This window comes from Sarcophilus harrisii, chromosome 3 (assembly GCF_902635505.1).
Source record: "Sarcophilus harrisii chromosome 3, mSarHar1.11, whole genome shotgun sequence".
In the NCBI taxonomy this organism is placed as follows: Eukaryota; Metazoa; Chordata; class Mammalia; order Dasyuromorphia; family Dasyuridae; genus Sarcophilus; species Sarcophilus harrisii.
The window spans coordinates 369,525,097-369,537,770 of NC_045428.1; the positions used below are offsets into that span (position 1 = coordinate 369,525,097).

General features: G+C 38.6%; 1 protein-coding gene across 12 annotated transcripts in view; it reads left to right on the forward strand.

Annotated features, from left to right (window-relative positions):
• The first annotated feature begins 1,589 nt into the window (after positions 1–1,589).
• Positions 1,590–12,674, forward strand: part of ANKRD44 (ankyrin repeat domain 44) — a 344,653-nt gene continuing 333,568 nt past the window's right edge. For 5 of the 12 annotated variants that reach the window (XM_031960272.1, XM_031960273.1, XM_031960276.1 and 2 more), the window contains exon 1: positions 1,592–1,823. In XM_031960272.1, coding sequence (XP_031816132.1) covers positions 1,797–1,823 — 27 coding nt within the window. In that variant the 5' untranslated portion in view covers positions 1,592–1,796. Of the gene's footprint in view, positions 1,824–12,674 lie in introns of all 12 variants that reach the window. The other 7 variants (XM_031960267.1, XM_031960266.1, XM_031960270.1 and 4 more) reach the window with 3 other exon arrangements.

Below are 12,674 nucleotides of genomic sequence, written 5' to 3' on the forward strand. Positions count from 1 at the left end.
AAGAAGGGGGGGAATAATAAATTTAAAATATTGTAAAAGAGTAGTTGAGTAGGCTGAATTTCTTTTATTCTTCTCTTTTCATGGCTACTGTATCTACCTAGCTTCTTGAATTAGCTCCAGTGTTATTTGTTGTCTAACAATTCAATCATTACCAAAAGTGAAGGAAGGCTATATATATGATGATAAGAATAAAGCCTTAGTCTCTTGAATCCTCTGTAACTGCTTTCTCTTGGAGAGATAGAGATGCCAAAGAGGCAAGTACAGGTTCTCCGACACTCCTTCTTTCAAATATTAAAAGTTTAATTTGACAAGGAAGATACATGTATCTAAACATCTGCTTTGCTATTGAATGAGCTTTAACTGATTTGTTCCATAACTTACACTACTATAATTGATTAAAAAAAACCCAAAATAAACAAAACAAAATACTTCCAGGAGTTTAAGAGTCAACAGAAAAAGGAATGTGTCTTTACAATGACTTCTCTCTTTCAGCTAGAGACAAAGCACATATTGGGCATCCAGCAGCAAATATTTGTTGAAATTTGATTAATATATTCTGGGAACAACAATAATTACTGTGACTATTATTGTCATTATTTTCACCCTATTTGAAAACTGCAGAAGTTACTTATTTTAATCTCATATGCTAACTTCCGATTCTGAGGGGAATCATTTGAGGCTGTCAGAATATAAACATACAAAGATATCTCTACAATGTTCTAGAGTAAGGGACCATATTTCTTTAACCTCCAGCTCAAAATAAGATTATACTCTACATTTTGGGAAAGGGGGTGGACCTGGGTGTGAAAGTGAGGCCCTAGAGATGGAGAATTTGTTTCAGTAAAACAATCATACAATCAAACTACTACACACTTGCAAGGGTTAGCTGCCCGTTATGTAGATTGAACAAAGGGAGAATAAAAAAATTCTGCCTTCTGAATGTCATCAGGTGTCCAGTTGAGTTGAAAGTGCTGGCGACTCTTCTGGGATCTGATCCAGAAGTCAAGAGAGAACCATTAGAAGGTTTTGGGGGGGGGAGGAGGTTGGGAAAGGTGTCGGGCTGTGATGCGAGCCCCAGGAAGAGGTAACCTTTTTTAGCAGATGCGCCTCTGGCCGTCTGCATGACCGGTGGGCGAGTGAGGGGGGAGCAGCAGAGGAATGCCATCTGCCACAACGGAGCCGCGGGGGGCACCTGATTTGTGCACACGGAAGAGAGGACACCTGATTTAGGAAAGGGGCCACTCAGCGGGAAGGCGCTTATTTGGAGCCGAAGCGGCGGGGAGGGCGAAGGATGGCTGCCTGGGCAGAAGGTATTGCCACTTTCCAGCCTGGGTCCGCGGCCAGCAGTCCGCGTGCCCTGGCGCCTGGATGTGTATGTATGAGGGGCGGGGGAAAGGGGATCGGAGAGGAGAGATTGCTCCAGCCTCAAGTCTGCTAGGGAGCCGGGAGGGAGCTGGATGCGAATTTGCCGGATGCGAGCAGCAGGCGGCAGCCTTGGCCTTGCCTTGAACAGGCCTGCGGAGCCGGGTGATGTCAGTAGTGGCTGGGCTGGCAGCAGTCTGTACTTCCTGTATAAAGGAAGGCTCGTCTGCAAACACCACTAGCCAGTCCCAGCTTCTTTTGACGGAGCAGTCGCCGCCACCAAAGAAGCAGCAGCAGCGGCGGCGGCAGGATTGTCAAATTCGGGAGCCAGCTGTCCCCCCCCTCCCTGGCTAATCCCTTCCGCTTCCCGGGATCCTGGCTTGACATCTCCGGACCCAGGAGCTGCATGAGTGTGCGTGCAGAACAGCGGAAGAATGGCAGTCCTCAAACTCACCGACCAGGTACGAGGGGGAGCCCCGGGCGGGCCGGAGCGGGAGGGGCTCCCCAGCCACGCAGCCGTGGCCGCCGGCTCCGGAGAAGCTTCCCCGGCTCCCGGAGAGGTGACCGCTGCCCCGCTCGGCCGCCCCGGCGGGGGAGAGGGCGCACCGCTGAGGAAGATGAAGATGAGGCTGAGGATGGGGATGGGGAGGGAGGCTCGCCTGGGCTACCGGCGAGCTGTTTACATAGGGAGAAGGGGAGGAGTGTGTAGGGCTGTGCGCTGCCTTCTAAATCCCGGCGTTTCCCTCTTCTCCTCCCCCTTGCCCTCCTCCCCGCCCTGTGCCGTCGGAAATGCCCCCGCTGGTCTCGCTCTCCCCCATCCCTCCCTCTAGCAAAGCGCAGGAGGGGAGGGGGGTGACTGACTGTTTGGGTGGTTCTGGGGTGCAGCCTAGATCCGTGTGTGTGTGTGAAGGGAGTGCTTATATGTGGGCTAAGATCCGAGACGGAGCGAAGGGGGAGGGGAGGCTTTAAGGTTCTCCCCCGGGCTAATAATGTGCTGCGTAGTGTAGGCTAAGTCAGATTTTGCATTCGGTAGGAGAAGCCATGCAAATACTAAGGAGAGGGGGAGGATACTGCATGGCGGGGAGGGACAGAAAAAGAGAGCGAGAAATATAGATTGGAGATACCTCAATGAACCAATCAAGTAGAATAACCCAGGCTGTTTCTCTTTTAAGGCATATGTGTGGTTAGCCAGTATTTATCCGTTTGACATTACATTCTGACTTCCTCTTAAACTGCCGTGTGTGTGCGTGTGTGTGTGTGTGTGTGTACCCTTCAAGACTGATTTTCGGGCTCTAGCTAGTGCTCGGTTCTCTTCTTGTGAAATGCGAGGGTATGAATGTCCGTCTGGTGTCCCTAACTGGTGGTAGCTTGAACCCCTGCCTTGTCGATTGATTAGTCTACTTTCCTTCCTCCCTGACATGCTACCCCTTGCTGCTCTATATAGTATTTGCCCGGAGGTGGTCTGCTTATTTCCAGGCTGGTGAGATTTGTGCGCCTTCCAGGGGCCCACCCTTCCCTCATTCTCCACTAAGTAAAGGGGATTAAAGCACGCCACCTTTGTGTGTGTGCCCTGCTACCTTTCATAAATCGATCTTTATGTACAACCGACCAAGTGACTGATCAACTCCCCTTTGATTTCTTCCACAAAGCGCTAGCTCCCCCCAATCTCCGCCAGATAATTTATTATGAAATGAACATTCTGAAGAAGGAAAAGCCTGTGCTGGAATTCTGAGTAGAGAACTCATCTTGACACTGACACGTGTAATTAAACCTATTTTATGGCCTTTCCCACCTCTTAGGAAAAAACATGGCCCTGTCTCACCTCAGTCTTTTAAGAGAGATCGAAATGATTAGTTAGTTGTTTAGTCTAAGACACTGAATTTTAGGCCTGTCTCTCCAGAGACATAAGTGAGATTAATTACCATAATGTCTAGTAACGATTTTTCTTTTTATGTTAAAACATGAATCCAAAGTTTCAGAGATCTTTACAGACTATTACCAATAGATTCATGCCTAAGATTTTTGTTTAATATACATACACTTAGCAGGAAGAATACAACTGGTGATTGGAATTAATTCTTGCCATTGGTTTTAAAGCATTTAAAATGTTTTGTAAGTTGATACTAGGTTTTCCACTGTCTATTTGGTTCATGTACTTTGCCAACTGTTAGACATTCCCTTGTTTTATTCTGCTAATTTTAGTCTGTCTTGGTCAGACATCTGTTCCCATATACATTCTGATGCTTTAGTATTTGCCCATCAATTCCAAAATCCCCCAAATGTAATTTGTATGTATGCAGAGTAAAGTCTCTTTAAATAAGGTTTACTTCATCACATGCTTTAAAGATAATTTTAATATGGTTAAGTAGTATTTGCTTTATATCTCAACTGCTTTAAAATTAGTGCTTTTTAAACAAAGGTATATACACTGGATAAAAAGTTATTTACTTACAATAATCTTTTCATACTTATCATAGAATTTATCTCATACTATTATATTCTGGAATGTCTTTGGATTTATTTTTTTTAGCCTTGGAAATAGAGCCAGGGAAAGAAAGTTGCCAAAGCTTCTTAAACCTTTTCCACTCATGACCTCTTTTCATCTCAGAAATTTTTTCATGATCCCAGGTATATAAAATAAGTATACAAATCGAACATTTACTGATAATAAACATTTTGCACCCCCAAATTCAGTTATGAGACCCCATAATTGTGGGGTTGAGGACCAAGTTTAAGAACTTGGGACCTATATAACTGTTTCTACCTGATACATGAAATGCAACTGAGAAATAGTGAGGTTCAGGTAACTTTTTGGGGAAAAGGATTGAAGGTTACATGGAGCTGCTGGGGATAGTAAAGACAAGTAATAAATGGGTTTGTAGGGCACTTGGTACAGGAAGTGAGGTCTTTTCAGGCTTTATAAAGCTTTACCATTTCAGGCTAATGCTCTAAGTTCTTGGAATCTTTTTCACAGTTCCTGTGAAAGCTTGAAACCTTTGCTTAAACCTCAGCTTGAAAAATCTTCTCATCATTCTGAGTAGAGAACAGCTGTGGTTTTAAACAACTGCTTTTTATTTTTGTGATGGAAAATGTTTCTATTTATTAAAGACTGAGGTTATTTTTTTTTTCTTTGTTTCATATTTTGTTGTGTGAAGTGAATCTCATGGCTCTTGAATTTTCCTCTGACTCTCTCTTGGTTACTAGTTTTATAAGCTGCCAGTCTTGGTTTGTTTTTAAATATTTTGAAAATAAGTGTTAAATGATAATGTTATAACCTCAGTTTTGTTACTATTAGCTTGTTTGGGTGAGGATAATCATGGCTTGAATCACTAGATCCTATAGTAACCTCTTAATCATTTAGCGAAAGGAAAAATGAAATTTCTTGTGTCTACTGGGGATGAAGGGAAGGCGTCAATAAGTAAAGGGATGGGCATGCAGGTGTAACTTCTTTTTCCCTGTCATGAAAAATAATTTGAACTAGTAAGACTTATTCTGGAGATTGAGATTTGGCCCTAGAGTTATAGTTTTGGTACGATGGAAAGAAGATAAGAAGGGTCAGGAGAGCTTGGCTGGTTTGCCACTTATTTGAGTGACCTATGGCTAGTCATTTAATTTTTCTTTTTGTTAGTTTCCTTATCTGAAAAGCAAGTATGCTAATAATATCCCTATCTACTATTGTGAGGATCAAGTAAAGTTTTGTATGTGATAACTGTCTTCTTTAAAGTGCTATACAGATCACAACATGGGAATGATAACATCTGGCCTCCTTTCCTTCCCATCCCCCTCTTCTTTTCTCTCCTCCTTGCTGTTTAGAATGCATTTATTTTCAAGTCTAAAATTTCAATGCTAGGAACTTTTTGATAACTCCTCTGTGCCTGAGTAATCTTTGGTAGTTATCTTCCCTTCTCACCCCTGTCTCCAAGTATTACTTTCTACTTTGCTCCCCTTAGATGGGGATATATATATGTGTGTGTGTGTGTGTGTGTATGTATATATATATATATATATATATATATATATATATATATATGCATATACCTTAGATGGAATATATTGCTGGATCAATACTTAAAATCTTCCTGATTATGATAACCCATAGCTTGTGTGTTCCGTAGGCACAGATTTTGAGAAACTAGAGTCACTTTCATATTAAAATGGATGGTATTTAACTACAGAATAGACAGAATGCTATCAAGAGAGGCTATCAAGACAATTACATTTTAGATGAAATAAAAAGTGACTTTTTTGACTTGCTTCTTAGATGGAAAATAACACAATAAGGCGAAAATGCTTATAATTCTGATCCAGGGTTTTGGGGATCAAATTTTTTTTTCTAATATTTTCAAGACTAACATTGTGAAGTATAAATACCTTTGCTGCAACTTTAGCTTGGAACAATTTAAAAACCACAACATCAAGCATTCATCTAGAATGACAGAATTCTTTTTGGTCTGATTAATTTATATCATTGTTACCTGTGATGCTAATATTCCTTTTCTCTTCTAGCTTTCCCAAATTATAGGATTGGCACTAGGCAGAATGTTTCTATAAATTAGTCTTGCTCTGCTGTTCCTAGACTCTTATCCCAGCATTAAATGTTACTAAATATAAATAAATATTCATATTTCTTCCCTAGTCCAGTTGTAAAGCTTATCACTTATCTTGCAATGACAAAGGACCATGACTAGAATATTGCCTTGTTTCTCTTTGCTCCCTATTATTTGTTGCTGACTCTATCCTGTTTGATTCTTCATGACCCCATGGCCTATATAGCATGCTAGGCCCTTCTATCTACTATCTCCTGAAGTCTGTTCATGTTCATTGTTTCCATGCTAGTATCTATTAATCTCATTCTCTCTTGTCCCCTTTTCCTTTTGCCTTCAATCATTCCCCTTTCACTTTCTACCTTTGTACTTATTTGTATGCATGTCATTAACTTTTCCCCTTCTTGTTCCCTCTTTTAAACTATGCATTACTCAACAGCAGGGATCAGTCAGTGAATAAACATTTATTAAGTGCCTTCTATGTACCAGACACCATGCTAAAGAACAGGTCCCTTTTCATCTTTCACATCCACCTTGCACATACTGGGCATATAGTAAATACTTATTAAATTGACTTATGACCTCTAGTCATATTTAAGAGAGGCTAGTATAAAGGTGATAAACCAATTTCCTTACTTCTTTAAGCACTTGTATCTCTTAGTATAAACCTGATTTTAAGTAATGAAGCTAGTAGGCAAAGAACTAATCAAATGCCTATTTCTAGCATCTTACATGCCAGAAACAAACTGGGCAGTAAGAGTAATATGGTAAGAAGAAATGAGAATATGAGATAAGGTGTTTGCAATAGGAATGGGATGAGAGGCTGAATGCTAGAGAGATTGTAGGCATGGGATTGGCATGTCTTAATAACCAATTGAAGACCTTGGGAGAATATTTTGATGCTACAAATCATCAAAGCCTGTGCTTTGAGTCACAGGTAAGATGATAGTGACATTGACAGATTTAAAAAAGTTGGGGTGGGGAGAAGGTGAATTCAATTTTAGACAATTTAAAGTGCCAGCAGGCCATCTAGGTGGACATATAGGAAATTGGGGAGAGAGGGAAAGGCTGAAGCTCTAGGGAGAAGTTGAAGAATGATATAGATTTGGGAGTTATTAGCATAAAGGTGATTTTTGAATACATATCCATTGATAGAAGAAGAGGGGAGAACCTAGGACTTTGGAGGACTATCTTTATTCAGGAGATATGAAGATGACAAAAGAAGCAGGGAAGGAATAGTAGAAAGATAGGAGAAATACATGAGTATAAAGTCAAGGAAGCTAATGTAGGGCAGGAGGGGTCTGAGAGAAGAAGATGGACTGTGTACAGTACAATGTACACAGAAAGGTCAAGGAAGATAAAGAAAGAAGCAATCTCACTGGATAAAACAATAAGATTATTCATGGCTTTTCTGGGAGCTATTTTAGTAATGAGTCTAGCCTTATTTCAGGGGTTGAGTAAGTGTAGACTTTTCTTTCTTTAAGTGTGGCAATGAAGGAGAGACAAAAAAAGTTTGAGGAAGTAGGAGACTCAAGGGAAGGGCTTAAAAACATTTTTTTTTTTTAAAGTTGAAGAGACCTGACCATGTTTGTAGGCTGAGGAAAAGAAGCTGATAGGAGCATTTTGAAGGTTTATGTGTGACAGATCAATGAAGGTAGGTATAAGAAGTTACTGAGAGGATAAAATCAAAAGTAGAGGTGAAAAGATTAGCTTCGACTGGAAAGAGTGTTGCTTTGAATTGTGACCAAAAAAGCACTAGATTTGGGGTCAGAACATTTGAGTTTGAATCTCAACTCTGTTCCTGGCTGGATAGGACCAGGTAAGCCATCCTACCTTTAGGGACTTGGAAAGAACTATGGATCTGGAGGTAAAGCCTGTTAAAATCCTGGTTCTGTTACTTATGTGACCTGGGACAAATTATCTAACCTATCCCAATATCATTTTTCTTATATATAAAATGGATACTTTGTATTAAGTTATTAAAGCTTCTTCTTGTTCTAAAACCTATGATCCTAGGACAGAGAAGATGTATTGGGACATTTAGAGGAGAGATGTTATCTCCTACAAATAGTAAATATAAATATAAATAAATAAATAAAATAAATAAATAGGGGATACTGCTATATGAGGAGAGAATTTTAACACCTATTGTGGGGAGAGGTTTATATTTGAATAACAAAAGAGTAAGTAGACTTGCTGAATTGTAATGAGGGTTTAATTAAGATGAGAAACCGTAAATTTGCCTTGGATCCAGATAGCATGAGTTTGGGATTTAACAGTCCCGCCCCACCTCCATCTCCCAAACCCGCTCCCCAACAGCATTTGGCTACTTGGGTATATGAGCAGAAGCGTGGTAGAAGCTACCTTGAGTTGAGGGACTGGAGGGTGGAAATGGCAGGGGGAAGATACAAAAGGGAGAAAAGAGAATTATATGGAATGGGCCATACTCACCTTGAGGCCAGAATTGGGTTAAAAGACTAGGAGTATAGGGTTTCACTTCATATGAATCAAATGGCAAAATTCAAGAAGTGAATTATAGGCAAAACCAGCCCAAAGTCATTAGGGAGCAGTTAGTGGCATAGAATCAATTTGATAAATGGTTGTTCTAACCAGCTGTGTTATATATAGGTGGGGTTTAGTTATAACAAATGAAAACTTTTGTCAGGATTTTACATAGGATATGGTTGTTTAGCCAATTTTCCCAGAGTTTTAAATTAAGTAATTCATTATTTTTTTTTAAATACACATTGCTTTTCATGTTGGAAGAGAAAAATCGGAACAAAAGCAAAAACCATAGGAGAGGGAAAACAACAGTAAAGAGAAATGAACATGGCATGTGTTGATTTACATTCAATCTCCACAGTTCTCTTTTTGGATGCTGATAGCATTTTCTATCCAAAGTGTATTGGGATTGCCTTGGATCACTGAACCACTGAGAAGAACTAAATCTTTCATAGGTGATCATTGCATATTCTTGTTGTTATTGTGTACAATGTATTCCTGGCCCAGAGTTTTCTTCATCATATTTTAAGTCATTTTTACATGTACTTTGTTTTTCAAATCACTCTCATAATAATCCATATTTAGGAATGTTGTTGTTTTCAGACATGTGACTCCTCAGAATTCCATTGGGGGTTTTATTGAGAATGAAGAATAGAGTGGTTTGTCATTTCCTTCTCCAAATCATTTTACAGAGAAGGAAACAGAGGCAAACAGGATTAACTGATTTGCCTAGAGTCACAAGTGTCTGAGATTAGATTCTAACTCAAGAAAATCAATTTTCTTGACTCTAAGCCTGGCCCTTTATCCACTGCTACCTAGCTGCCCATGTTTAGGAATATCACCTTATATTTCTGAAGCACAAGTCTGACCTCTTCACTGCTCAAGACACTTAAGTGGTTTCTTAGAGCCCTAAAATGAAATGCAGACTGGGTAATTTTTTGGGTATTTAAAGCCTGGTCATGGTGTGTAGGCTAATTACATGCTGTTTTGTCCACTCTTCCTCTCCCCCTTCCAATTCTGCGTTCAATCCATTTCATTCTATTGTCTGTCTCTCTGACTTTGAACAAGCTATTCTTTTTGCCTGCCATCTCAACTTTGTTTTTAAATGCCTAACTCCCTTCAAAGGTCAAGTACTTCCTCTTACAAGAAGCTCTTCCTAATTTCCCATCTGAGAGTGTTTCTTTCCACCCTGTAATTAACTTTGTATTTACTCGTGCACATATTATTTGTCCTAAGTAGACTGTAAACTCCTTGAGGGTAAAGATTGCTTCATTTTTTGTCTTTTGATTCCTCAGTGCCTGACCCACAAAAGCTACTTAATATATGCTTGTTTAATTGAATTGAACCAAATATATGTGGTATAAGTATTATTATCATTTTGTAGATAAGAAAATTAAAACTCAGAGAGGCTAAGGGACTTGTTTAATAAGTGCCACAAAAAACACTTTTGGTACTAAATTCTTCCATCCTCAGCATATGGAGTAGCCTTTGTTTGATAATTAGTCCCACTAAATCACAGCCTGGACAAAATGGTCAAACCATCAATAATAATAATAAAAAAGAATTGATGAGGTGATTGCTCTTTGGATTCTGCATCTATTTCTTATTACTAAAAATTAAAAATTGGACATTGGTTTAGGGTAAATTCCTCCTGAATAGTTTTTGTTTTGTTTTGTTTTTACTTTGGAGATATTATAACTATAGCAAGACTTTTCCAGGCTTAACTGGTTTATGATTTTAATTAATTGCCTCATCCCCCTTCTGTCTAAAATATTGTTTTAAAGGTTGACTACCATTTCTGCCTCTGGAACCTGTGGGGCATATTGCCAAGCATCTGACAGAGACTTTGAAAAACATAAAATCTGACTAGAGTACTAGTTGTGGCTTGAGTGTTTCATATTTAGTACATTAAAGTGAAAGAATCCAAGTTTAAATCTGTTACCATCTCATTGACTTAAGTCAAAAGTTGTGTGTAATTTTAAGTATAATTTGAACTGGACAAGGGCTTAAAACTTTTTCAACTCTTGACCCCTTTTTGCCTTAGAAATTTTTACTGCACCTTGGGTATATAGGAATATAAAATGGTTATACAAACATTTACTGATAATAAATCATAATTTTGCAACCGCCATATTCAGTGACATGAACCTATGTGGGGTTGTGACCCACAATTTAAGAAGCTTTGGATTATATGACCAATAAAGACACTTTCAAATTTGAAATTCTATGTGAAGACCTTGTTTATTCTAGTTCAGTAACTATGGACTTTATCTAGTTTGAGTAATTACCCCAGCATTTTGCCTATAGTTCAATTTCCTTTTTCTCAAAAGAACTAAGTGTTCCTCCCTGGGCATCTATACCTTTGGGTTAAAGAGAATGAAGACAGAACAGAAAGAGTTGCAATGACCATTTCCAAGAAGGTGTGAAATCTCAAAGCCCACATGATGGGCATGTATTAGCACTGATCCATAGAAATTACCATGTTTGGAAAGTAGGAATCTGAACCCTCATGTGCTTTTTAACACGATCATCTCTGATTTTCCTGGACCATTTTTCATAGGGACAGTGCCATATTTTTACTATGTGAGCCAATGACAGACACCCTGAGAGGGCTGGAATTCCACTTGGTCTTTCTAAATGTGCATTACATATAAAGTACACCCCATTCAAATACATAAGAACCCTACAGGTCAGAATTTCTTTTCACTGAATAATATTTAACTTATCTACTTACCCAGAACAAAGCTATTTCATGGCCATTATTAAGTCTTTGGCTGACCTATAATATTCTATTAAAAGATTTGGGGTAAGACATAGTCCCTATTCATGGTAGAAGATTATTTCTTTTATGTCTATGGGCTAATGTTATAGGAAAGAAAAGTAATTGCAGATAGTGTTAATGAGTAGACAGAAATGAATCTTGGAAAAAGGGAGATCCTAAATTGTATTATTACCAGGAATAAGGCAACTAAGCACTTACAAATAATACTCTGTTTTGTAATAATATGTTCATTATTTGACAAAATTCAAAGCAATTTTAATATTCCATCAAGTTCATCATACTAAGATTCTGCCTATGTTTCTCCATCTTATTTGGGCCTCTTTTAGAAGGGAAACAATATGATTTCTGTCCTTTTTTTTTAGTAAGGACACCAAAGCTTCTCAAAGGGGTAATGTTAATAGTATTTTATTTTTCCAAATCCATGCAAAGATAGTTTTCAACATTCACCTTTGGAAAATATTGTGTTCCATATTTTTCTCCCTTTCTCTCCTTACCTCCTCACCAAGAAAGCAAGCAATAGGTTAAATGTGTGCATTTTTTCTAAACATATTTCCATATTCATCATGTGGGGCAAGAAAAATCATATGAAAAGAGGAAAAAACTGAGAAAAAGAAAAAAAAACAGGCACATAAACAACAATAAAAAAGTTTAAAATACTGTATTTTGATTTACATTCTGTCTCCATAGTTCTCTCTGGATGCACATGGTACTTTCCATCCCAAGACTATTAGAATTGTCTTGAATCACCTCATTATTGAAAAGAGTCAAGTGTATTACAATGATCATCACATAATCTTATTATTACTGTGTACAGTGTACTCTCTTGGTTCTGCTCACTTCACTTAGTATCAATTCATTTAAGGCTTTCTAGGTTTTTTTGAAATCAGCCTATTCATCAGTTCTTATGGAGGTATAATGTTCCATTACATTGTTATACCAGATTTATTCAGCCATTCCCCAACTGAAAGATATCCACTAAGTTTCCAGTTCCTTGCCACTATAAAAAGGGCCACTACAAACATTTTTTTCACATGTGAGTCCTTTTCTCTCTTTTATGATCTCTTTAGGATACAGACCCAGTAAAGATCCTGCTGAATCAAAGAGTATGCACAATTTGATAGCCCCTTGGGTATAGCTCCAAATTGCTCTCCAGAATGGTTGGATCATTTCACAACTCCACCAACAATGCATCAGTGTCCCAGTTTTCCTCCCCTCCAATATCCATCATTATTTTTTCCTGTCAATTTAGCCAATCTGAGAGGTTTGAAGCAATACCCTAATTTATATTTTTGTAATCAGTAGTGATTTATAGTGTTTTTCATATGGCTTTAATTTCTTTGTCTGAAAATTGTGTGTTCATATCCTTTGACCATTTATCAATTGAGGAATGGTTTGTATTTTCATATATTTGAGTCAATTTTCTATTTTGGAAATAGGTCTTTATCAGAAATACTGGCTGGAAAAATTTCCCCACAGCTTTCTGC